The sequence below is a fragment of the Lepisosteus oculatus genome, chromosome 7 (assembly GCF_040954835.1).
Source record: "Lepisosteus oculatus isolate fLepOcu1 chromosome 7, fLepOcu1.hap2, whole genome shotgun sequence".
NCBI classification, from domain to species: domain Eukaryota; kingdom Metazoa; phylum Chordata; class Actinopteri; order Semionotiformes; family Lepisosteidae; genus Lepisosteus; species Lepisosteus oculatus.
Window position 1 is genome coordinate 35,388,303 of NC_090702.1, and position 26,124 is coordinate 35,414,426.

The 26,124-nt window shown below is 35.0% G+C and overlaps 2 protein-coding genes across 2 annotated transcripts; one reads left to right on the top strand and one right to left on the bottom strand.

The window, feature by feature from the left end:
* Positions 1 to 5,015: 5,015 nt before the first annotated feature.
* creld2 (cysteine-rich with EGF-like domains 2) lies at positions 5,016 to 18,768 on the bottom strand. The gene is made up of 10 exons (XM_015352576.2): positions 18,443 to 18,768; positions 17,131 to 17,213; positions 15,773 to 15,883; positions 12,717 to 12,808; positions 11,128 to 11,304; positions 10,503 to 10,601; positions 9,107 to 9,190; positions 8,334 to 8,429; positions 5,750 to 5,890; positions 5,016 to 5,231 (listed from the first exon to the last, which is right to left on the bottom strand). The coding sequence occupies exons 1-10, from the start codon at positions 18,569 to 18,571 to the stop codon at positions 5,164 to 5,166; spliced, it is 1,080 nt and encodes a 359-aa protein (XP_015208062.1). The 5' UTR covers positions 18,572 to 18,768; the 3' UTR covers positions 5,016 to 5,163.
* Positions 18,769 to 19,513: 745 nt separating this feature from the next.
* Positions 19,514 to 25,609, top strand: alg12 (ALG12 alpha-1,6-mannosyltransferase). The gene is made up of 9 exons (XM_069192455.1): positions 19,514 to 19,711; positions 20,158 to 20,290; positions 20,524 to 20,697; positions 21,640 to 21,834; positions 22,375 to 22,477; positions 22,817 to 23,041; positions 23,851 to 24,020; positions 24,308 to 24,383; positions 24,815 to 25,609. The coding sequence occupies exons 1-9, from the start codon at positions 19,553 to 19,555 to the stop codon at positions 25,044 to 25,046; spliced, it is 1,467 nt and encodes a 488-aa protein (XP_069048556.1). The 5' UTR covers positions 19,514 to 19,552; the 3' UTR covers positions 25,047 to 25,609.
* The last annotated feature ends 515 nt before the right edge of the window (positions 25,610 to 26,124 follow it).

Genomic DNA, 26,124 nt, shown 5'->3' on the forward strand with positions numbered 1-26,124 from the left:
CACATACACCTGGGAGGAGAATGCAAATCCACACTGAAGGAATCCCAGTCTGGTATTTAACCTGGGGCCGAAGATACCGTATATAAAGCAACAATAGTAACTCCCACACCATCATTTTCATTTACTTGAAAATGTTTACAAATTAAGAAAAAATGAAACAAATACAGCCACAATGCATATTAAAATGATACTGTAACTCACATAAAAATGCTAATCCTTTAATTTCACTTTTGTCTTTATGTATGTATGCAGTTAATGACAATACAATATACAATCTGCCCTAGAATACGGCTCAAAATCTGCAGTGGACATTAACGTGATAGTAAACAGATGTAAAATGCATGTGTTTTGGTAAGTTGACTTGGAACATATTTATACAATTTTTAAAAAGTTTTCTTTTGAAAGCTGATATTAATAAAAGCTTCCCTCCCTAACATTAACACAAGAAGCATATCCAGTCATTCTGCCTTAATTTGTACATAGTTATTGTTATATCTTTGAAGTTAAATTGTATAAAAGAAAGGGTAACCACATCACAGAAAACTTGTAGGAAAACACATTGCACATCTGTATCCCAAAAGGCATTTCTCAAGGAAATTAGAAAATAGTTCCGACGTGTCCTTATTTTTGACCTCGTACTGTACAATGTTTAATTCATGGGGTATTTCTTGGATTCACATTGGTCTAAGCATACCAAGTAAATGCGTGACATACCTGTATTAATTGCTATTGATCTAAATAATTTTAATGTTGTGGCATACTGTATATCCACATCAATGGGAAAATATTTTGCAACTAAATAATTTTTGTCCTTCCATAGTTTTAACTGGACACATTTTACCAGGAACGTCCCACAATGAGAAGGAAAGTGTGGTTTTCTAAAAAAATTAATCAAAATTCTTTCTGATTGCTTGCCTTATTCTAGTAACCAATAGTGTAATTAAGATTTGCCATTTGGTTTTCATTTAATTTACATTGAGCAAAATGAAGCAGATGATATTAACAACAATCATATTTTAAAAGTTTGTGTCATTTTAAAGATTAAATATATAATTTTGAAAGTATTTCAGAGGTTTTCACCGTGGGCTTCAGTAGTAGATGATAGACATACAAACAGCTTTTGTACTTCTGGGAAAATTATTTAAAACCAAAAAAATTCTACAGGTATAGCACTTGTACACTGTACAAGTACACTGACTGACAATGAGACGTGCAGGTGAATGATCATACAGTATTGTTGAACTTAATTGCTCTACCTGTACTTTGTAACAGTTCAGCACTGCTATGCCATAACAGCTTGGAAACAATACTATAGATAGAAAGTATTAGTGTATCTACAGCACTGAAGCGGTTTACAGGAAAATGGAGTACTACATAGAAATAGTGCCCTCTTATGGTGTATGTGACTATCACCAAGGCACATTCACCCCATTTGATGATAATACAGAGCATCTGTAAAATAAACTCAGCCATGATTAGTAGTACCAGCCCACTACAATAACAAAGAGAAGAAAACATATATATGTATTTCCCTTTTTACTTTCAGTAAAAAAAAAAAACTTTTAGTAATTTGCTTTGCTTGTACAGTATGACTGCCATCTGTTTGTACAATAAATTAAATGTATCTTCACAACAGCTACTGTATCTTGTACACAGGCAAACGCCACCATATAAGGCTATAGTAATATACAATGTTCCGATAACTATCAAAATAGAGCAGTTATAGCAGAAAGGAACAGGTAACAGGTTTATTCCATGCTAAAAGGAAAAGTTAGGAGACAATGTTTTGGCTGTGGAGACTTCTTCAGGTTTGAAGCAGCTTCTTCACAGCCAAAATGTTGTAAAAAAAACTTTTGCAGCCTATATATGCTGATGCAGCTCTCTACTGCAAGCGTATGACAGAAACTGACAAAAATAAAATACATACACTTGTCTATTTTCATTGGTATAATAATCTTTGCAAATATTGGTTCAAGGAAAATTATAACTTCAAAAGGTTGTACTATACACATGACATGTCAAAAATAAAATACTGAAGCTGAAAGTTTTAATGTTACATATTCTTACAGCACTGACATAAAGGAATTAAGCTTAGAATAAAATATCAACATTTTTTAACAGAAAAGTATATTATTTTGAAATGTGTCTCATATTTCACAACTTGTGAAAACACTTTCATGTTTGTTTGAGTCTATCTGAAAGCATAATACATTTCTTACGTGTATATATTCTCCAACCTAGAGAATAATAATAATTGGAAACTTGGCAGCAGTGTAAGGTAAAGTTTCTTACACATTCAGAAGAAATGTACTCACAAAGATATGTTATTTTCCTGGCAAAAATATTATCATATCAGTGACAGGGCTGGTTGCCATGGGGACAGATAATGTCAAGCACCTTATGGAAAAACAGTATGTGCCAGTGTTCACTCAGTTTTCTCAAAGTGAGAGAGGAGCGCAGGTACTGTTTTGCTCCTTTAAAGGAACCAAATACAGCAACACCATCCATAGCGATTTTGCCAAGACTCAGATTCCATCTGCCCAAATTAGACACCTCAACATTTAGAACTATAAATCTTGTCCCTCATTCATGAAGCATGGGTTGTAAAAGTAACCTGTGCCTCCTGTTATTCATTACTGTTATTTCCTGATCACAACCATCAATATGATTACTCAGGGTTTTTAAAGACTAGGGGTCAAGGATCACCCTAAGTGTTTCTTGCTGCTGTGTAAAACTAGGTCTAACAGGATCTACTCCTTTCAGTCTAAAATATGAGAAAGTGACCATCCATCCATTATCAGACAGTTGTTTCTCCAGAGATGAGAGTTGCTATTTCCAGTCAAAATTAAATGTTGATTAAAGGAAAGTTCAAACAATTCAAAGTTCAATTAACTTCAAAAGGCTGTACTATACAAGTATAAACCCACTCTGTAACCCAGATAACATCGAGGGACTGGAGGCACAAGGTGAAGCTAAGAACAGATAACTTTTTTCCTAGATGGGACACCAGTCCATCCTATGGTCACAAACAAAAGTTTGACTTTGGCAGGGCTTTACCTTTAAATTAGTAACTAATGAAAAACTCCTCTCTTTCATACAAGATCTACATCTAGGTAAGATCTTGCATTTGGTAAGCACTAGACATCATCCATGACTATTTTTGGAAATGTTTAACTGGAGATCTAGGAAGTCTACAGTTAAACTGATGTTTGATATGAAAGAAACTATAAGGCAATTCAGGGCACAAACTGAATGAATCACTTAAGTACCTTTGCTCCATGACTAACACTGAGAAGGTAAAGACTGTACCACTATAAAAGCTTTTTCAATAGTTCAGTCAAATTCTAATTGTGACTAAATGAGCAGGCAAATATAAAGGGACAGTGTACTTAATGTTTGCTTGAATGTGCCTGGCTGAGGAAACGGCAGTCTCAGCCATAAACGAAGATGGAACTGCTAGAGCGGTGAACTTAATTTGACCGAGTTGATACAGGTATGCAATGCATTCAGAAGTGATTGGAGAACGTGCGCCTTAGCAGAAAGCAAATGAGAAGCATGTACGAAAAAGACTTCAGCTTGTTTGGACAAATGTACCGATGGAAAACTAAGTGAATGAGAACCAGTGTAATGCAAGCAATGGATCACAAATCAGCAAACAGGTGGTTGTACTGCTAACAAACCCCATCTCGATTAAGACTGTGGCTCTGTGAAGGGTCGTGGAGGACCCTGCAGTGACCCACAAATGTCGATGAACTGTACTGGCATGGAAGTAGGACAGGAATCAACAGCGAGTTATCATTTGTGGAACTTGGATATCTCCTTGGCAGCCTGGGCCACAAAACACTTTTAAAAGGTTGAAATACAGTACCAAATGTTAATGTACTGGACAATACATGTCTTTCCACATTTTATGAAGAAACAGAGTTTATGTATTATATATATATATATCAGGTGTTAAAATCATTTTGTTTTCATTATATAATCACATCTTCCCCAGTTTGATTAACGTATGTTTAGATTTTTCTCTATTCCCAAATAAAATATTTTTTTAAAGAAGCTGCATAATTAAGCACAGCAGTTTGAAAATCAGCAATAAAGCCATTGAAAACGGATCTTTCACACACACAATGAAAAACTTAACTATTAATCCCACATCTTGTTCAGAAAAAATTCAACTCCAGCTCTGGGGCTGTTTTGTGCCTAGAAAAGCTCAATTAAAGCATTCTTTCGGAAAAAAAAGTTATTAAAGATCTAATAGAAAACGTACTATATTATGGAAAATCATGTCCTTGCATACCCTAGAACAACTAAGAAAAAAAAATCTCTCTGCACACATTGGCTTCAGTAATCTTTGAAGATTAAACTATAGATCTTTAAAACACATTCCAAGGAGCAAGCCACACTGAATTAGGTTAACTTCATATCAACATTTCAGTTCCAGCTGAAGACCTCTGCTATAGACATGCATTTCACTAGGTTACAGCAGCACCATGTGGCCATTGTTACAAACTGTAAAAATGCTTTAAATCATTTCAGGTAGTAACAGCAGTGTTTTTCTTCCTATTCTTTCTGTTTCAGACCATGAAAACATTTTTAATACAGATCTTTAACCATCTTATCACTACTTATGTATATTGAATTCAATACTCCTTACATGATAAAGCTGATTAAGTTTTAGTGATGTAGTTACAGGGCAGCACGGCAGCATAAAGATTACCATTGCTGTCTCACAATGTTAGGTCCCAAAGTTCAATTCTAGACCTGGTGTACTATCTGTGTGGAGTTTGCATGTACTCCCCTGGTTTGTGTGGATTACCTCCAGGTGCTCCGGTTTCCTCCCACTGTCCAAAAACATATCGGTTTGCGACTTTGATAAAGTGATTTGAAGATGGATGGATAAATAGACAGATGAAGTCGTTATTTTCGATAATACTTAAATAAAATAGGAAAGAATCAGTGATTGAATAAAAAGGTAAAATAACAAGGGTGACTATAAAACATCCCCATTACCAGAATAAATTCAATTCAACTTTATTCATCAATTGTTCCCCCCTCCAATATTTTAGTTAAAAAATCTGGTCCAAATAGTGCTGTTAAATATGCAAGTGCAGAACGGTTCAAATAATTTAACGAAGTGGTCTTGGAGAACTGAATTAAAAAATACTATAAGTCTTCATGCACTCCTTCAGTGGATAATTTTGAAGAGTCTATTGCTGAGGAATCCGAATTCTCTGAAAAACAAATATTTTAATGAGAAAACAGTAAATGGAAAATATCTGAATGCAGTGCATTGACGATATATTAATTTGTTAAATCTCTCATCAGGGCTACCTGCTTTGAAATCACTAATGTACCTATAAACCTGTCGCCTGATGTTGTGTAAATAAGTTTATGACTAACCTAAAAAATCACTATTAAAGAGCATAGTTTGATACCACCTACACAGACAGATGGATATCTGCATTACTGTCCCCAACAGGAAAATGTGTGTTAATTACTTTATAACCAAACGCCATTTCCCAGTCAGATGTATTCAGGCACAGTTTAATTATGATTTATTCCCACATACACAGATTTATTCAGAAGAGGGACTATAATAAAATGTAAGAACCAAGTCTACTAACATTATGTAAATCCATCACAAGAGAAAACATCATTATTTATAAATAGCATATTAAACAAAATATTATTACCGTAATATTTTGATTAATGCATACTGACAACTTTCTAATATCTTTTCAATGTTTACCTGTCTCTTCTGTTTTTACACAGACTCCATCCTTATCTTCAAAACCATTGGAGCAAAAGCATTTGTAGCTGCCCTGGGTGTTAGTGCACTCCTCATTTTCCCGCAAGCAGACTTTGTCAGGCAGATTGCATTCATCAACATCTGATACAGACCACAAAAAATAACATTACATACCAAAACGCAAAGAAAAGAACATAAGAAAGGTCACTGATGAGAGGAGCGCATTTGGGTCATCTGCGCTGTTCGGTAGTTGGTTGTTAACTGATGTAAGGATCTCATACAGCTGTTTACCAGGGTACTGGCATAATATAACATGGCTGGGTAGCTTGTTTCTTTTTGAAGTGTCTACTAATAACAGTAGTATCTGTTCTTGGAGTTAAATGCACTTACATGTAGATCCCACTTTTATCTTCTGGTTCGCATGTCACAACATCTGAATAATGTTCCACAGCCAAAACAATGTTTCTGTTGTTTTCCTTTTGGCATAGAATAAACCTTTACCTGTTCCTTTGCAGCCTATACATGCTTAGACAGCTACTCGAACTTCGATACCTTCAAGCAAATATTGTAAGATAAATCTAACAAGGTTTACTCCTCTTGAAATAATTGAAATGCATAATTATATGCACAAGAGACCAAATGTACCTTGAAGACAAAAGAAACACTGTAACACATGAGGAACTTAAGGGTAAGTTACAGCACACCAGTGAATTAGCCCACTTCAAATGAACCAACCCAAGTATGAGAAAAGTCTTTGTACCTAGATTGGAGATAACTAATATTAAAGTGTAGATTTAAAATTAAAAAAAAAAACCCAGTGTAACTAACTCTAGAGGTGATTGGGACAAAAATCATAAAATTGTAGAGCTGTAGAGAAACTTGGAAAGTAACAGTTGTAAAATCAAGTTTTAAAAAAATCAAATAAACCTTTGTAAAGCTTGTAATAATTGTAGTTCGCCTAATATATGTAATGTGGCCAAGCTTAAGTAGGACCAACCTGATGTTTCATCCTTTCCCTCACTGAGCTTGAACCTTAATTTCCGCTGTTTCACTACCCCTTTAATTTATGACAATTTGACATAATAACCATCAATGACAATAGTTTTCCGTCATTAAAACTAATAGAGTTTATTGCTGAAAGTTTGTCTCAACCAGGCTTTACCACTCTAATACCATGGGAGTACATGCTCTCCGGCTCTTAGAGGGAGAGAAACCAGCTTACTATAGGTGCTGCAGATTTCCCCCCGAGAGCCCTCTGCGGATTGCACAGTGAAATTTCTCTTCTGCTTCCTGTGGTCTGACATGAGCTCATCACTCCCAGTTACTCCGCTTTGTCACAACAGTATGGTAAAAAGTACCAGTTTGATCAAGATGACTTTTTTGTCATAATAGTAACAGTCCAATTTAGGATCATCAAGTGTGATTCTGATATGCTGCAGCTGGGAGGTAGCCTATTTTACATTACTAAAATTAACACAATTACTAAATCAAATGAACCAAGCTTTCTTGCTTCAACTGTTGAGTGCTTTGTAAATGTTTTAAGCATTTTAGAGGGGCAGCTAAAAGACCTCTGTCCTAATTTGTCAACTCACATGTTGTGTACCTTTTCACTTCGCAAAGATAACATCTCATCACAAACTTTGAAGAAGCACATACTATAGATAGCAGTCACTAAGAATATCTTTTCTCTTACCAACAGTGCATTGTGCATTGCATGTAGGGAAAAATACTCTCAGAAACTATGAACACCATTATTATTGTTGCTCTAGCTTAACAGATCTTGCAGGCATCCAACTGTGTATTCTGTATGACTGCAAAGGAACAAGTAAAGCTTTATTCAATGCTGAAAAGAAAAATGACAACTTTCCTCCCTGGCACCTGAAGAAGGCTCCACAGCTGAAATGTTATGTCTTATCTTTTCGGCATGGAATAAACCTTTACTTGTTCCTTTTCAGCCTACGCGGCTACCTACTTGAAATTCTCTATGACTGTCAACTGCTTTTCTCTGTTTCTGAAATTTGAACAACTTACTAATTAAATGTAACCAGTATAGATTTTGCTATATGCGTTTTTCCAAAGTGTAGCTGGTCTTTGCTTTCATTTGACACTTAAACAGAGTATGAATATTCAAGACTGGATGCACTTAAGATTACAAGTCTATTCCATAAAATGTTTTCAAGGTCAGTGGCAACAATACTGTAGGTGTGTGCTGGATGTTACATAGCAATGAATATAGTGTGATGTGATTAATGTGAAGTTTCTTTGAGGGACAGGGACCAACAAAAAATTACAGAATAGGAAAGCATTTAACAAGTTTGTTATGGAAATTATGCCATGCAACAGAGGTAAGGGATGTTGATCACTTTCGATGCCAACCACCTGACCTTAAATAAGGCATTGCTCATTTTAGAAGCAAAGGAAAACTATTACCAATGTACTGTATAATTATACTGAGCACCTACTGTAAACTTAATTTTTAAATGTCATACGCTGTTTTTTTTAAAAAGGGAAACACTTTATAGACAAAAAGTTAGTGAAAAAAGATGAAGTTTTCATGTTAAATCTTATTTGACTATCCTCCTACCTGTACACTTCCCATCTTCTAAATTATAGCCAGGTGCACAGCTCACGCAGTTATCAGAACCTTCCTTGGTACAACTGGCACATGCTCTGTCACAAGCTAAAAAAGGCACAAAGAAGGCAATTTTAAAAGATTAATCTTTTCACTTTTTTCTGAATTTAAATCATTTCATTCTCACTACATACATTTTTTAAAAAGTTGATAATGTATTCTGCTTAGTCCTGATACAGTCTTGTTTTATATGGCATGTTGTCAGAAAAAAAGCATGATTCAAACAGAATATGCAAACCAATATATATATATATAAATAATGAGCAGGGATGAGCTTAAAAGATTTTTTTGTCTAAAGTGTATTTCAAAAGGAGCAAATTCTAAATGGTTATGAAAAAATTAAACTTCCTGGAAGACTGGAAATGCAGTGCCATGTAGCACACTTACCAACAATTTGCTTACCCACAGATGTGCTCGTCAAGTTCAATAGAAACTTATCAAAATGCCCTTTCTCATCTTAGTTATTGTAATTGCATAACATATTCAGAACAATGATAAACGTGGTGCACCACAAGCACAATGTTTTAAATTTTTTCTTATTTTTTTTAAATATGAAACTTATAATAAGGGTCAAATAGTTTTGTTTTACTGTCTGTTTCCATATTCTTATGTTGATTCACTTAAAAAGGGTTACTGAAGATAAGGCCTTTAAGAATCCCTTGGAACTTTCCCCAAAGTCATTAGAACTAACGGATTCCTTAAAATGATAGAAAACTAAAACTCACCTTTACAGGAAAAGGAACCTTCTGTATTTAGGCAATACTGATTTTCCTCACAAGGAGATGTTTCATTTGAGCATTCATCCACATCTGATACATAAATGAATAAATAAACCTTTTATTAACCCAGTTGAATGGTTAGATATTATTTCTAGATCTGTTACATATTCACACATCACCATATTCTAACTTTCAACACACCTGGAGATTTAACCAAAAAAAAGGAAGAGTTTATACGTCAAGACAATATATTTATTTTGAAATCATTTTTACATTTTGAAACATGTTTTCTTATCTGGTGAATCAAGGATAATTCTTTATAAGATATTCTTTAAAAACCATTAAAGTAATTCCTGCCCAGGTTAAGTCAGATATACAGTACCTAGCTCTTTCCTTTAAGCTTTGATTTTCATAAAGTCCATAACCCATCAAAGTTGTCCTAATGACTTAACACTACTTGTAATGCTTTAATGTATCATAGTGTAAATGTTTGCTGAAAGAACTGGGATTTCACATGCTTGCAGATAAACTACAGTGACCATGAAGAGCAAAAGCAACACACATTAGAAAAGCACCAGCAATTACAGATTTGCATCATAATTCTTCCTGCCAATTCTAGCCTACCATCTCATCAGTCATTTAATTATTTACTTTTAGAAGTTTGATAGCTGGAGAAAGGTGTTATATTTTTAATATTTCTTTTAAGGTCTTTACTTAGCTAACGTTTAGAAATGTCATCCCTTTCAACTGCTATGCAAGTGTGTTTTAATTGTGTTAAATATAAGGACTATTTGAATGTCTTTTTAAGTCTCATAATCTTCAGGCATGTACTGCTAGCTAGCTACTGGTTGTAGGTATAACAGCGCTGACAGGAATTCCCTTCGATATAGGGGTATTTCATGAAACAAGGCAATTAAACAAATTGGTTTAATACACTAATTTAGTGGTGTTAATTCAACAGCAGTTTAACAAATTAACGATTTGTTTTAAATGGATGTTTTTTACAGGTAGCTAAACCGGTCATTTAAATAGAACTGTACAGCTCCAGTGAGCTATGATTAACACACACGTGAAAATGATGTGAAAACATAGCTCTACATATTTAAATAAACTAATAACTAATACCTTTCGTCAGCTTTTACTCTCCCAAAAGCAAATGACTGAGAATGACCGACATGACTGGAAAGAAGTGGCAGGAAGAATGAAGCAAATTTGTAATTACTGGTGTTTTTCTAGTGTGCGTCTACTTTTTCTTGTGTGCCCATTTTCTAATATGCGTTTTTTTTGTGTGCTTTGCACTTCGGGGTCACCATAACATAGAGTATCCCTGTTTAAACTGCGGATATGAACAACATTTCTGTATAATTTCCATGGAAAATTGAGATACTTGGTGTTGCCCTACCGTTGCATGCTCCTTCATCATCCTCACTCCAGCCAGGTTTGCATTCATCACACTCTGTGTTAGTTGGGCCCTTGCATGTCTTGCAGGAATTATGACATTCTGCAAACACATAAATCACATTTTATATGTAAACAAGTGTTTATTTCAAACCTTTAAATTCTTAAATGAACGACTAAATAAGGGGAGCTTATGGACTGATGGATGGAAAATGTTGAAAACACTTCTATAATCATGATAAAATTGATTTTATTTGATAATGATATGATTATATAGTCATTATCAAATGATTAACTGTTTTTACCCTCAAGACTTTTCAGAGAGTTTAATGAAAGCAAATATTGGTTTTGTGACACAAAATCATAAATATACAATGATTAAACAATTTTACTACTTTACTACTACTACTACTACAACAATTTCTACCACAAACTCTACCACAATATCTGAAAAACTACATTTCAGGGGCAAGAAAATTAAGTTTTATCTTCTTAATGTTGAATGTATCTGAAGAGAGAATCAAATTTTCCACAATACAAGGTTAAAAAGTCCAACAACTCATCAGTGCCTAATTTAGTCAGATGTTCAGGTACAATACCAACTTCCCAAAATTATGGCAGACTGTTACCTGTGCACAATGAGAAAGTGTCATTCCGTTCTTCATTATAAAACCCAGCAGCACAGTCCAAGCAGAATTCTCCTTCGTATCCAGCATGACAGCTACATTTACCACTCCCTCTCCTGGTGCCATCGCCATCACAGGCTCCATTGCCATGACACGGGCGCTCCGATCCCCCAATACAAGCTGCAGCCAGAACAGAATACTGTGAAATGGATACATTTTTTAAAGCTATTAACATATTGACCGATTTTCTTTGTCAGCTACAAGGGTAGGTCATCAAGCAAAATTACTATCCCCATATTTCCTAGTTTGCACACTGTGCTCTGCTGGTTTTAGGATCCTCAACACTTCAGGGAGTGCACACTGTACATATGGGACCGATGCTTTTCATTGGTAGCCCCTCATCTTCGGAATATCCTTTCAGAGTTTATTGAAAATGCAGCCTCTGAAGATGTTTTTACTCTTAACCCAAAATCTCAGTGGGATGGCTTCCAATTCTTAATCTTATTTATTTCTTTTAATTTCACATGAATACATAGCTTTTTTGTATTATATGTATATCAAGTGTCTTGAGAATGGTCTCAACTAAAAGACGCCATATGAGAATAAAAAAAAGGTTTGAAATGAATTTCACAATTATCCACTAGATACATTTCACAGGTATTGAAGACATTTTTTCAGAATAGCACCCTTAATGTCCTTGCAGACCTGAACCATTTTCATACCCTAATGGACCCCACAGTCGTCACTAACGCTCTGAGCTTGTGAAGCCTCTTGCACGGATTGCTTGCTGTCCAGAAAATGAAAACAGCCTCCGAGACACAGGAAATCATTCTGCGATGAGAGAATACGCCCTCACACACAATAAGGACAAAACTGCATTGCAACATGGAAGGCCCATATATGCAGCTGTTCCACTGGGTGTAGGAGGCTCATCTGCAGGTCAGAATGTTGTTGATGAGAACAAGGTCCAAATGATGGGGAACTACTTTATCACCTAGGAACCCATAACATTACATACAGTAGGTCTGGAAAAATTAGGTGGAGGTGTAAGAGGACTATGTTGTCAAATAAAATGGTACACCCCACCTGAGAAGCATTTTTGCTTTAATATTCACAAGTTCACGTCACTTACTGCCCTACCTTTGTAATGTGTTAATAGTAATAGGGTTATAGTGAACAATACAATGAAAACTGTCTAAATCACAAGTATTTGTACTAGGGTGTGATGCACAACTTTCTCATTGTACTTTTCATTCTTCTGTTTTTAATACACATCCAAAATTATAGTCCAAAAATGTTTAAGCTTTAATTTCAATAAAGCACATAGTAGTGCTATGACTGTAAAGAATCTCATTAAATTGTACTGAACAAGCAATAGTTGAAACCCCAAAGTAACACCCACATGCTGATCACTGTTATTTGAACTGTCAAAACCGATACGTGATGCTATGCACTAATGGTAATTTTTAAACATCTTTAAAAATATCCAGTAGTGACAAAAAAGTTAAAAAATATAAACCACAAACATACCTAATAACAAAAATATGTATAAATGTAGAATTTTAATTGTTAATTCTGCAAAAAATCTTTACCATTGCAGTCAGGGCCAAATGTTCCTTTAGGACAACACACTTCAATGGTGTCAATACAGAACCATTTAAAAAGATCAGGGTATTTCTCTTTCCTGAAAAACATGGGACAGGAAATATACTGCATCAGTAATAGAGATAAATGAAATAAAAATCAAAAACTCATTTTAAAGATCAATAGAAAATAAAAAGCACTGTTTCACTACCACAACAAAATCTTGCTTGAATATGCTCTTCTGCTTATAACCCTGCGTTACTTTTATTTTTAAAATTAAAAACCAATTATTTTCAAAAATTGCATGAATCTGCTTTTTATTACTCTCAATTATACCGAACATCAACAGAAACTTGAATATTTACATTTGTTTTTAAAAATTAGAGATGTAGTACAGATCTTGCATATTGATTAATTGTTTTTGGTGTCACTTTGACCGACTTCAAGATACAGTCATCCACTCTTTAGCATAAGCACTAAATTACCTCATTAGGGAAAGAGCTGACTGGGCATAGGTGATGAGCTGATTTAACTTGCTGAATGTCAAGCCTGGTGAAAATGAAGAACAACTCTGAAAGGAGCCAATATGTCACACTTCTCAAGAGAACAAGGCCCTTGTGCCTTCAGTATGTAGAGGGTTCAGCTATATTGCTTTAAGCGGACACACCAGAAGAGGAACCATGTTCTCTTTAGCGATGAATGAAGGTTTTCCCATAGACCTTGTTGGTGGTCATCAGCGGGTTTGGTCCAGACATGCAGTACATTATGACAAGTGTTGAATACAACAGACATTTATAGAGAGGTACAAATGTGATTGTCTGGGCATACGTGCCTAGTTGCTACACAACTCCACTTTAAGCGATTGCTGGCTGCCTAAACGCAAGGAGCTATATTGATCAAGTGCTGGGACTTCACTTTATGCCCTTTATGCCACGTCATTCCAGGACAATGCAAGCCCTTATGCAGCTGGTGTTTCAATGTCTTTCTTGAGAGAGGAGAACAAGACAAATACACTGTGGAAGCCCTACTCTCCATACCCGGATGAGATTTGACAACAGGGCACAAAGGGCTCAGAGACCACTGCACAGGCACATGCTTGCCCAGGCTGTATATATAGAGGTCAGCATACAGCAGTAAAGGTGTAAACAGATCTTTATACGCATTTCTTTTGCACTGTACCCGTCTAGTATCTCACATAAACAATAGCAGGCACCAAATACAATAGATTATTACATGGTTTATCTATAGGTACCTACAGATCTTCAAGTAGATATTTCAAACCATTATGTATTAGACTTCAGGATTTCATACTAAGAATCCACACATAATTTACATTACGTTCAGAATAGAACCGATGACTAAGTTTTTCGTCACGTTCTAGAATGACAGACCGACAAGTGTTCAACATCTACCATGAGACAGGCTGTTGCAATAATGATGTATTGTTAAACAGTCTACATTACTGTATTTTATCTTTGAATTTATTATTGATCTAATTCACTTAATATTATTGTGTTGAGCACAAAGTATGATTTTCCTCTAATAAAAATCAAAACTACGCATTGATTTACCCAAATTAAAATGTTCAATATGTTTTACTTATCATTAATATTAATTTATTATGGATACAAATTGTTTGACAGCAAAGCAAAATTAGCTATTTTTTTCCTTTGAGGCTCCATAACACACAGCTGACCAAGAAACAACTGAGCAGCCAACTGTCCAACTACTTTTGGTCCCATGAAATGGGGGGGCTATGTATAAAAGAGGCTGTGATTCCTATATGGTTCACTCAATACAGATGTAAATACCCTCGAATTAAAGCTGACATTCTGCACTTTAACCTCAAAGTCATCGTTTTATTTCAAATCCAATGTGCTGGAGTACAGAGCCAAAACAACAAAAATTGTGTCACTGTCCAAATACTTATGGACTGCACTGTTTATGACTCAAACATGTTTTGCTCAGGAGAGATTTTTTTCTAGCATTAGAGATTGTGCCTTTTGAGTACATCATGTCACACTAATATGAACATAGCAGATCCTCACCCAGATTTAACCATTCTCTGTGTCACTCATATAAGCTTTCTGCTGCTGAGACCTAAAATGCTATCGGCATATTTAGCAGTTGTAATTCACCTCCATTATAATGAATACTTTAGGGTCTAATAATAGCTCCATCCGAAAACAATTAATACCGGAAAGTACAGAAAGAATCTGTACTAAAACAGTACTTGATCTTTCATGAAATTAAAAACTATAGAGTGCCTCTAAAACATAATATTTCTAAATCTATGATTCTTTAAATATGGGCTTTACAATACACCTTTGAAATATTTCCTTAGGAAGCCATGAAGACCTTACATAATAGTATATATATATTCTTATTTATGCTTGCTGTATAAGTCCAGGATTACTCTTAAAAAAACAGGGTAGCCAATTGGCCCGAATCCTCCCACCCTGACCAGTTATTTTGTATACTTGCCATTAAAATAATTTAAAATTTTTATAGATGTTGGAGTCCTGAACTGTTGGGATGTAACCATGCATCTCACTGCTTCCATATTGTCAGTTTAGTGTTTTAAGTGACAGTAAATTAAAACTAACAAAAATGCATTGCTGCCATCTGTACCAACAGCACACATGCATACTCACAAATTACTGGCTGTGTGACTGCTGCCTTCCAGATGTACATACAATGCTTTAACATATCCATCGAAATTCAAATACTGTATAAGGTTCCATGTTTGTATGTGGGGTTTAGAGTAAAAGTAATCACAATAGACGAGTAGACAGAAAAAAGCAACCTGGATCTGTAAACAGGAAAGTAAAAATGCATTGTTATAGTGTTTCCTATTTATGTACAGTACATTGTAAACTAGGAAATACACAAATGTTTGCAGTCTTCTGATGTTACATTATATCTTTCTGATGCTGATGCTGTGCGCAAGTGATAGGAAAGGCTAGTTTTCTCCATTTTGAAGATGGTAACCTTACACACAGTACATTCAATTCCTGGAAGCATTCTCTTAATGTCCCTCAATCAAAAGAAGAAAAGTACTAACTTTTTGAACCACCAGTTCTCAAAATGTTCTTCGTGTTCCTCTACCATCTGATTGCATTCAAAGCTGCTGCTGTCACACAGGTTTTCGAGAATCTCCACAAGGCGAATCTCACTGTACACAATGACAAAAAAATACAAACAATCTGTTGGTTATTCTTGATGGTGTGCAATCAGCAATGCAGTCCTACTTCCACAAGACCAAGCACAGAAGGAGATGCCAAAAAGCAGAAGAACCAGATAGAACGGACTGGAACTGTCAGGTTTTATTTACAATTTAAAAAGAAAATCAATTTCTGAATATGCATGTGCCTGTAATATATTAATTTTAACTTGGGGCTATTGAATGAAAATAGTATTTTGTCCCTCACACTAAATTACTCTTTTCATGAAATTAACCACATTTACAGTTGTAGGTCTTCTTAATTAATCATCTAGTGGACATTTTACTTTTATGAGTGTCTCTTCTCCTTTTTCCTGTTTTAATTTGCATACTGTATATTGTTTTTGGTTTGTTTTTTAGTTCTTTATCTCAGGAATTATTTGTTTGAATAGGTTTTACACATGTTGTGTTGTAAAGAGAAAATAAATAACAGGGCTTCTGAAAATTGTGATGATACGCCAGCACAACAGTTTAAGCAAGAGATGTGCAAGTTCAAAGCATGCCGAACAAAAGAAAGAACAACCAGTAATAATATGATGCACTAAAATCCATTTATAAATATCTCCTATATATCATGAATCCGTGGAGATCTGGGGAATGTACTTGTTTCTTAGGCATTCAAGTTGTAATCTAGGAAATATCTTTGTAGTACAGGATGTCTGCACAACTTTTCTTCCAGTATTTTGTTTATTTTTAGGACAAAACCCTCTCAAATCTAGTTAGTCATTACCTCATACCTGATCACTTCCATTTCACCATTCAATATTCGCGTATAGTTCAATATCAGAATTCTCAGCTGTCTGAACCCTAATGGCTGGCTGAGTCAAATCCCTTGATCTTTCAGACTTGGGCTAAGAGACAATGTGAATCCTCTTTATCAAGTAAGTAAAGTACACAGGAAAAAAATATCAGCAAAAAACAAAGAATGGCATTAAAAGAAAATCAAGTTTCTTGAAAAAAGAACCCAATATAAAGGCCTTGAGCTCTTCAAATTCAGGATTGAAGTTAAATTGTAATATATGTAAAATCTGAACTGTAATTTCACTGGTCCAGAAAGAAGTACCCCTTTTCATTCACTGATCTGTTTTCAATACAAATATTACAACAAAGCTTTGGGTTTTCTCACAGTTCAGTGTTCTTTTCTTTGGACATACAATGCAGGATTAATTATTTCCTTCAGTTCTTGAAAATAACTTTACCTGGTTTCATATTTTGATAGTCTTCTTTCTTCCCAATCAGTGTTTCCTCCCCCAAAATTCTTTTTTGCTGTATCCTCTAATCCCTGGAGAGATTTAAAAAAAAAGAACCAATCAAGCCAACATTAGTTCCACTACTGCTCTAAATTACGCATACATCTAAAGAGAGTTAAGAAAGATGAAATTATCTAATATAGGCAAACAGTCCTATCGAGAATGCACCCTGATATTTACTGTTTTTCTCCAAAATGCTTTAATTGCTGGCTTCACTAAATATTTTAGTTTCCTTTCATAGTATAAAACTAAATACTGGATAAATAATACTGGAAAACATCGGGAAGCTTTTTTAAAATCAAAGCATGATTAAAAGTGCACACAAAATGAATCTACAATGATTTTATAAAGCTACCGTTCTTATTCCTAGTCCTGGAGTATCCCTGTACCTTCTGCTTTTTACTCCATCTGAAATACTGGAAACCAAGATCACAAAAGACAAGCAAGCAGCACTGGTGATTAAGGATTCTATTGGGGGGGAGGGAGGGAGACACTGAGATTCTCCAAGAGAGAACTGAGACCCAATGATGTAATTGATTATAAGATGAGAGTTATTTACTCTGGTACAGGTCTACACAACTCCAGTCCTGGAGGGCCAAAAGGTTTCCAGTTTTCCTTCCACCTGATGCTAACTGAACTTAACTCACTGAATTTATTTGCGCAACTGAATAAACTGAAGCCTCTCCCTGTTCTTCAGTAGCTGAAGATAGAAACTTCGCCTGAAACCTTCAGGACCGAAGATGTGCTCTTCTCTTTGGGTGCGATACTCCAATGTTTGCTCTGGAAATTTAAAAGCTTTAAGCGTTAGGATTATAGCGCCCTTTAAGTTTAAAGAAAACTCACTCACTTCCCCCCCATAACTATTTATTTTGAATAATACGATTATGGAAATTATGCCCTTTTGCTGATTTTATACTACTAGTAAATAATAATAATAATAATAATAATAATAATTTGATCGAACATAAATATTTACTTAATTAGAAATAGATACATGCAACTCATTGTATGAACTGTATAATGCTAGCAAGAACGTATAATATTAATATACCTTAAAATGAAGTAATAGATTTCTATGAAACTCTGGAAGCATCCCCCGAAACGTCTTCTCTAAATTATGTAACAGTATAAACTCGTTGTTAATCATAAAAAAAAACATTTTGTAGACATCATGCCAAATTCAAACAAAAGAAATTACCCATCAAAATAACATCCATGGTACTTGCACCACTAACGAAACAACAAGTTTAAGTAAACCTACCTTGGCGAAGTTATCGTTTATTCTTCTACACGTTGAACACAGATCTTTTTCGTCTATGGCATCAGTGCATTGACTGTAGAAGACAATTGTGAGAAATAATATGCACATCACACACGCTAAATACTGCATTTTACTGGATGAAGTTGCTAAACATTTAATTTTACTTGGATCACACTGACAGTTTCAAAAAAATGAGTAATCCTCCACAAGGCATGAATCAAGTTACAGGGACACATAAAAAAATCACATTCATGCTAATATTTGCAACCCGGCTTAAAAAAAAAAGTAACATTTAGATTTCCGCGTAAGCCTTCTTTTAAGATTGTGGCTTCTACTGATTCGACAGCTGTGCTCGTCAGTCAAATCAAGAACCAATGAAACCCCGCCACGCGCGGGACAAAGGATAACCCACGTGTTAACATTTAAGGCCACAGTTCCCGGACCCGAGTGTTAAGAAGTGTATTTGTTTTAACAGATAGGAATTAAGTTTCACCTTCAGATGTACCTTTGTGTAGAACAAAAGGCCAGATGCCTATAGTACTGCTGCACTCACTGTGTATGTATGCGGTACCTTTACTTTATTGCCTGAGACTGAGAGCAAGTTACCACAAAATGGACACTTAAGACACTCAAAAAAGACGTGTTGTCTTAGAAACACAACATCATGCATGCCACGGCGTTAGAATTATTTTTCACTTTTGTTCATAAATACAACTCGGAGCAGCGTAAAAGATCATTTCTCCCTTGATCGGTACTGAAATTATGATGATATACATGTTAAATGGTGGGTTCATATATTCATTTGGACTATCGGGGTTACTGAAAAGTTTAAATACAAAAAGTACTAACATTAACTCGCTCCACCTGAAGTTTCAATTTAAATGTAAACACGTTTAACATATATTTAACACAATTCAATATTTAAAGGTTCGTTGCAACATTTTGGAACCCTTTCCAAATTTTGAAGTGCTGCAGAAAGGGCGATGGGTATCTGCGGAAGTAACAGCACCACCTGAGAGGTACTTGGATCAAAATCTTCGGTGAGCGCATCCACGCTTCCGCAGTTGTGAACTTTATCGCTTTCAACTTTGACCCCCAGATGGATCCATCATGGCTGAGAAAAGAAATTCGAAGGACTATATTCTTCTGTTTCTTATAATTTTCGCCATTTTTGTTCATTTATTGATATGTCCCTTTACCAAAGTTGAAGAGAGCTTTAACTTGCAAGCGACGCATGACATTCTTTATCACAGGCTCAACTTAGAAAAGGTAGTTTTATGGTCCCTGCGATCTTTTATCGTTGCACGGATGCTTTCATGGTTCTCACGGCTGTAAATGTTTTTGTAATAGTACACAATATATTTTTTAAATTGTGGGTTTTAATGGTGCTTGCACAAAGACGATTCTTTTTTTTAAATAATTGTGAGATTACCCACTCATTTACTAACGTTGCCGGGACATGTGAATTCTAGTGGGGCATACCCCACTAAAATACCCGTTTAGGTTCTTATCAAGAATTGTAAAAACCTGCTCGTTGTTTTTTTAATCGTTTATATAAAAAGGTGTTGTACATCTCTAAAATTAAGTTCCAACGTGTACTTTAAACAAACGTTTTGTTAATCTTGAGTCATTAAAGCAATGTTGAATTCCTGATTCTAGATTTTAAAAAACAAATTTTAATTGAATGCATACTGTACATTTATTCTTTTTCCCAGTATGATCATCATGAATTCCCCGGTGTGGTCCCCAGGACGTTTCTTGGACCATTATTTATTTCAGCGCTTTCTTCGCCCTTGGTATATTTACTTTATATACTTGACGCACCAAAGTTTTATTCACAAGTAATAGGTAAGGAGGTTTGTGGCTTTTACGGTTCACAGAATAGTGACGCCATAGTGTGCTTGTCTAATATGTGGTTATTTGCATTATCTCCGGGTTTCATTTAAAACTGTTTAATGAATGACATCGTACGGTTTTCTAAGCAAAAGACAGTTTTCTAAGACTCCTCGCGTGTTTGCTCCCTAAATTTAATATATTTGACGTTTCATCGTGCCTGATTAATCGTTTTATTCATTTGCCAGTGAGGGGTTGTCTGGGTCTTTGTGTGACTTTTGCCTTATGGAAGCTTCAGAGAGAGGTCAGAAAACAGTTCGGATCGACAGCGGCCGCTCTGTTCTGCTTCATGTGTGCGTCACAGTTTCACCTGGCGTTCTACAGCTCGAGGACACTGCCCAATACATTCGCTTTACCCATAGGTAGGGTTTGTTGTTACTGTTTTTTTTTAAGAATTTGTGAATTTAAACAGTGTGTTGTATAATTTTGCCTTTTATTTGAATTCACATTAAATTTGTGTGATTTTTCTTCCAGAAGAAGGGGAACAATTAGGCTCTGTAATTGTATAGCAGGGAAAAACAGTGTGAATGTAGCCTCCCTTTGAAATGTAACATTTACATTTTAAATGCTTTTTTTGAAATTTCTGAAACAGTTCTTTCTCTTGTTTCGTTAATTCTCCATGAATACTCTTTTCCCCTTTTCACATGAGTGCAAATATTTGATATAAGCCATCTTCCTTTCCTGAGCTGGTGATTGTCATTGATGCTTGAAGTTCAGCAGTCACTAACTAAAGGGTGGTGAAGACTCTGTTCACTGCAGTGCAGTTATCTTTGTCTTAGAAACCGTACATCCTACAACTACTTGAGATTTCATATCCATTAGTTTTTTAACAGAATGTAATTCTCTGGTGAAAGACATTTCAAAGGTGCTCGCTATAAATACACAAATACATGAATTAAGGTTTATTAGTGATGAACAAATGTTAATTCCTTAAATACAAAATATTATGTGGAATTTTTTTAGTTCTCTTAAGTTAGAGGTAGCGTTATTACTCTTCACCACAATTATTTAATTCTTTACAATCCTATGTTTGCTTTTTTGATTAGAAGGTATTGCATTTCATATCTCACCTGAAACATAGCTAGGAAGTAAAAGAAAATTATTTAAACCAAAGCTACCAAGAAAAAGTCTTTCTTAGCAGTAATGTCTTTTGCATTACAGATTTTAAATGTGCATGAATTGATCTGAAGTAGTTCAATCTGGCTGCAGGCTTATTAGAGGAAATGCTGGTACTGTAAAATGGAACACTGATGTAAGAAATTACTGTATTGACACATTTTTCTCTTTCCCATTTCCTTTTGCAGTTCTACTGGCTTTTACTTTTTGGTTACAACAAAACCTCAGCATCTTTATTTGGCTTTCTGCATTTTCAATCATTGTATTCCGGTCAGAATTGTGTATATTCCTAGGACTTATGTTGCTCATGTCTTTGATGAGCAGACGACTTTCTATTTTACAATTGTTGTACATGGCCATTCCAGCTGGTTTATTTTGTCTAGGTAAGTCACATGTTGTTTTGATTAACTTCTAATACAATTTGCTTTAGATCAGGGTTTTCCAACCCTGCTCCTGGAGAGCCCCAGTCCAGTTAGTTCTATACAGTAGCTCATCCTGCCGGACCTATTCTTCAAAGCTGTTCTGTGTTCTAAATCTGTAATATTACTTTAAATCACCTGCTTAATCAATCACACATTTATCCAGTGCTGACATTAATGATTTAATAGTTGTATGTAGAACCTGCTAGATAGGGGTGCTGTGGGACTAGGGTCCTGAGGATCCCTGCTTTAAAATTAGAGTATATCAATCTACTGTTTCTGATCTGTCTCTTTATACGTAACCTTAATGGGTTGTAAATACTTGTTGTGTGACGAATGATCATACTGTAAAGTTTAATCATTTAATTTGGTGACCTCTGCATAATTACTGTTATAAAAGCATTTGGTCTGAGAAGGATACTCTGAACAGAAAGAACAGTGAGGAGTCCCTGAATGACAAGCAATAATAGTTTTATTCTCCAGATCTCTCTCTTTAATTTTCAGCTTTAACAATTGGCATCGACTCTGTTTTCTGGAAGCAGCTGCTATGGCCTGAAGGACAAGTTCTGTGGTATAATACTGTCCTGAATAAAAGCTCCAACTGGGGAATATCCTTAAGATTTTGCAGATTGCAGTTAGATGTTCAACTTGAATTTTGCAAATCTGAATAATACTGCATGTTTACTTTACCATTCAAGGTATAACATTGTACTGCTGTGCTGAAAGGCACAGAATATGAATTTAGTAACTGTATTTTATTTTTATATTGGATATAAAATTTATGGGTCATTAAGCCTTAAGAATGGTACACATTTTGTTTAAATGCTGTCAGATTTAAATGATTAGATAATGCAATTCTTTACTTAAAAAAAATAACAAAGTAAGAAATGCACTCTACTGTGTTTTTTGTCAATAATATTTTGTGCAGTTCCTTGACTTCTCTATAAACCTCTCCATTTCTGTGGTATTTCTACTCCGCCTTGCCTCGTGCATTGGGTTCAACTATACTGTTTGTTCCTCTTGGTGTGCTGGATAGAAGAACTCGAATGTTCCTGCTCCCTGCAGTGGGATTTGTATTTTTATATTCATTCCTACCACACAAGGAGCTACGATTTATAATATACACATTTCCCATCTTCAATATAATTGCAGCTCGGGGCTGTTCATATGTGTAAGTATAGAATTGACCATTACTTACAGTTTTGTTTTGGTTCTGTTAATTAAATATCAATTTAGCAGACCATTCTTTCAGGTTTAAAATACAATAGTATGCACTTATATTACTGAGGAGAATACCTTTCATTATGTGTGCTACAAGTGGGATGTCATTATCTTGATTTTGGTGATATTAAAATGAAAATAGATTTTTTTTAATGTGCTCATGTATTGTTGGGGTTACACATATTGTAAAGGCTTTTTTGATTTTTTGAAATTAGTAACAAAGTTTTTACAGTACAATAAAATGTTGCTATTGTATACTGAACATAATAAGTGAATGTAGTTCAGGTGGGTAGCTGCGTCAGCATGCGTAGGCTGCAAAGGAACAAGTAATAGGTTTATTCCATGCTGAAAAAAAGAAGAAGAAAGAGAACACAACGTTTCGGCCGTGGAGCCTTCTTCAGGTCCTCACACCTGAAGAAGGCTCCACGGCCGAAACGTTGTGTTCTCTTTCTTCTTTTTTTCAGCATGGAATAAACCTATTACTTGTTCCATAATAAGTGAATAATCACTTCTGTGCCAAATTCACATTATCATGAAAATGATAGTTTGTGTCGCTGGTTCATTTTATGGAAATATTGTGATTAAGTTACCTGGGCTCATTAGTTTGTCATTAACAGTGCTTGACCAACAAGGAAATACAGTGAAAATCCGGCTAGTGGAGAGTGTAGCATCTACTGAAAGCAATATAAGCAGAACATATTTGTGGTACTCAATGTTTGTTTATATAAAATCAAAGTGTTTTCATCTGTTGTTTTGCAGTTTGAATAACTATCATAAATCGTGGATCTATAAAGTGGGCTCTTTACTTGTGATTGGTCATTTAGCAGCTAATGTGGTGTACACTGGTATGTCTTTATACATCTCCCATTTTAATTACCCTGGTGGAAAAGCTATGGAACAACTGCACTTATTAATACCACCATCAGCAGGTTGGTGTGTTCTTGAAATTTTGATCTGTAATGGTTTTCAGAAATGTAAATAGTTACTTTATTAGCAAAATATTACATTTTTAATGGTATTGTCCTGGGAATCAATTAATGCCTTATATTTTATTTCTTGTTTTCAAAATCTTTTGAAGCACTAAAATGTACAAAATTTCCCAAAGAAAAAAGATAACTGATTTGACATTTATAGTAGTGGTTTTTGTCATCTCACTAAAAAGCTTAGACATGGATAAATGATTACTTGTAATTCAACATCCATTCTCTTTTTTTAGACGTTTCAGTTCATATTGACGTAGCTTCGGCACAAACAGGGGTTTCACGCTTTATAGAACTTCATGACAATTGGAAGTGAGTAATTTTTAGTTACATTCTCTTTACATTGTTGGTGTCGTTTTTATATCCAGAAAAAACGTTTTATCTGTTCTGCAGCTAATGTGAGCCATAGGTCAAATCTTATCTTTCAAGAATAGCACTCACAGATCTTCTTACAGCAGATTTAATGGAACACTCACTGGTTGACGTTAAATTTCAAAATTACAAAGACATTCAACTTAGCCATTATTACCTGGCTCGCTAGGCAGCGAAGTTGTGGCATGAGGAGGCAGATTACCTGTTTTCTTACCCTGATACTGTGAACAGTGGTTATTGGATGCTTGTTTAGGATTAGTACTTTACAGACACTCCGCTGTTTGGATGTATTGCTCTCCTGTTCTAAAAGCAGTGTTATTTTAAGATGACATGTAACAGATTGTTGAACTGTTTTTATGCATCTCTTTCAGGTATGACAAGAGAGAGGATATTATTCCAGGTGACTCGGAAATGGAAGAATTTTCTCATATTTTAATGGAAGCAGATCCAACCAAACTAATTCCCTTGAAAGAAACTCATAAAATTATAGCCTTTATACCATGCTTCAAGGAACTAGTATTAAATGTTTTTGAGGTACCACCAATCCATATTAAACTTGAAAACAAACTGGTGCTGTTAGAAAAAATCTCACATACCACATGAATATGACTATTTGAAATAAACATTTTTTAATGACATAAAATGTTACATGTGGAGAAGTTTTAACTTCCCGCGAGTAAAAATGTAGTTAGCATTGTGTTTATTATATTCTTTCAGCAGAACAAACATGATGCCAACTATATTTTACTTGTGGTTGTCTCTGACCTTCTTTACTTCTGGATCAGTTTATCATCAGAATGCAGGATTTCCTATATGTAGCTTTGTAGCTTAAAAAACATTTTCTGTTCTTATAGTTATTCTAATTCTTATTTTTTGGGGATATTTTAATTCTAAATGCCAACATAAAACTATTTATGTACTACACTTTTGTTAAAACAATGTGCACCTTACTGATTTATTGGGGTTATTATTTTGTAATAAAACTTACTAAACTCCACTGTGAAGCTGTAGCACTTTAAACACTGGACTCTTTCAAATATGTATCCAATATCTTTTTGTTTTCTGCATAGTATTGAATACTTAAATAATTGAGAAACTGGATTCAGACATTTAAGCCATGTCTTGTACTATTAGGAAATAATAAAAGGTTTATGACCAGCCTTTAATTCAAATATAGCGTGCATTCTGGAGTTGTAAAATGAGATCTCAATTAATAAGCATCTACTTGTTAATGTGAAACCTGTTAATATATTTTACAATTTCAGGATATTGCTCACTAATGTAAACTCGGTGCCACAAGGAGCGAGTTCAGAACATGTGCATAGAAGAATAATTGAATGTTTAAAGGCTTCCAAGGCACTAAACCAGCAGTTTTCCGGAGTGTAGGCAGGTCTATATAGTCCAGAGACCACCTATTTAGAGCCCCTATAGACATTAATGGAGTTGTGGAAAAGCATATTCAAACCTTGTACCACTTCTGACAACTCTAGAAAAGGTATCTTTTTAAACTAAAGTATTACATTTAGACATCAAGATTTCATACTTGGTGGGTTTGACCTTGTTGCAACTAAAAATGCATTCAAGCTCCTCTCATTTGTGGCTTTCTTGATACACTGGAATGTGCTGTAGTCCAGTAACTCTAGGGTTGAACACTATGAGGCCTGTATGATGATTTGATGAA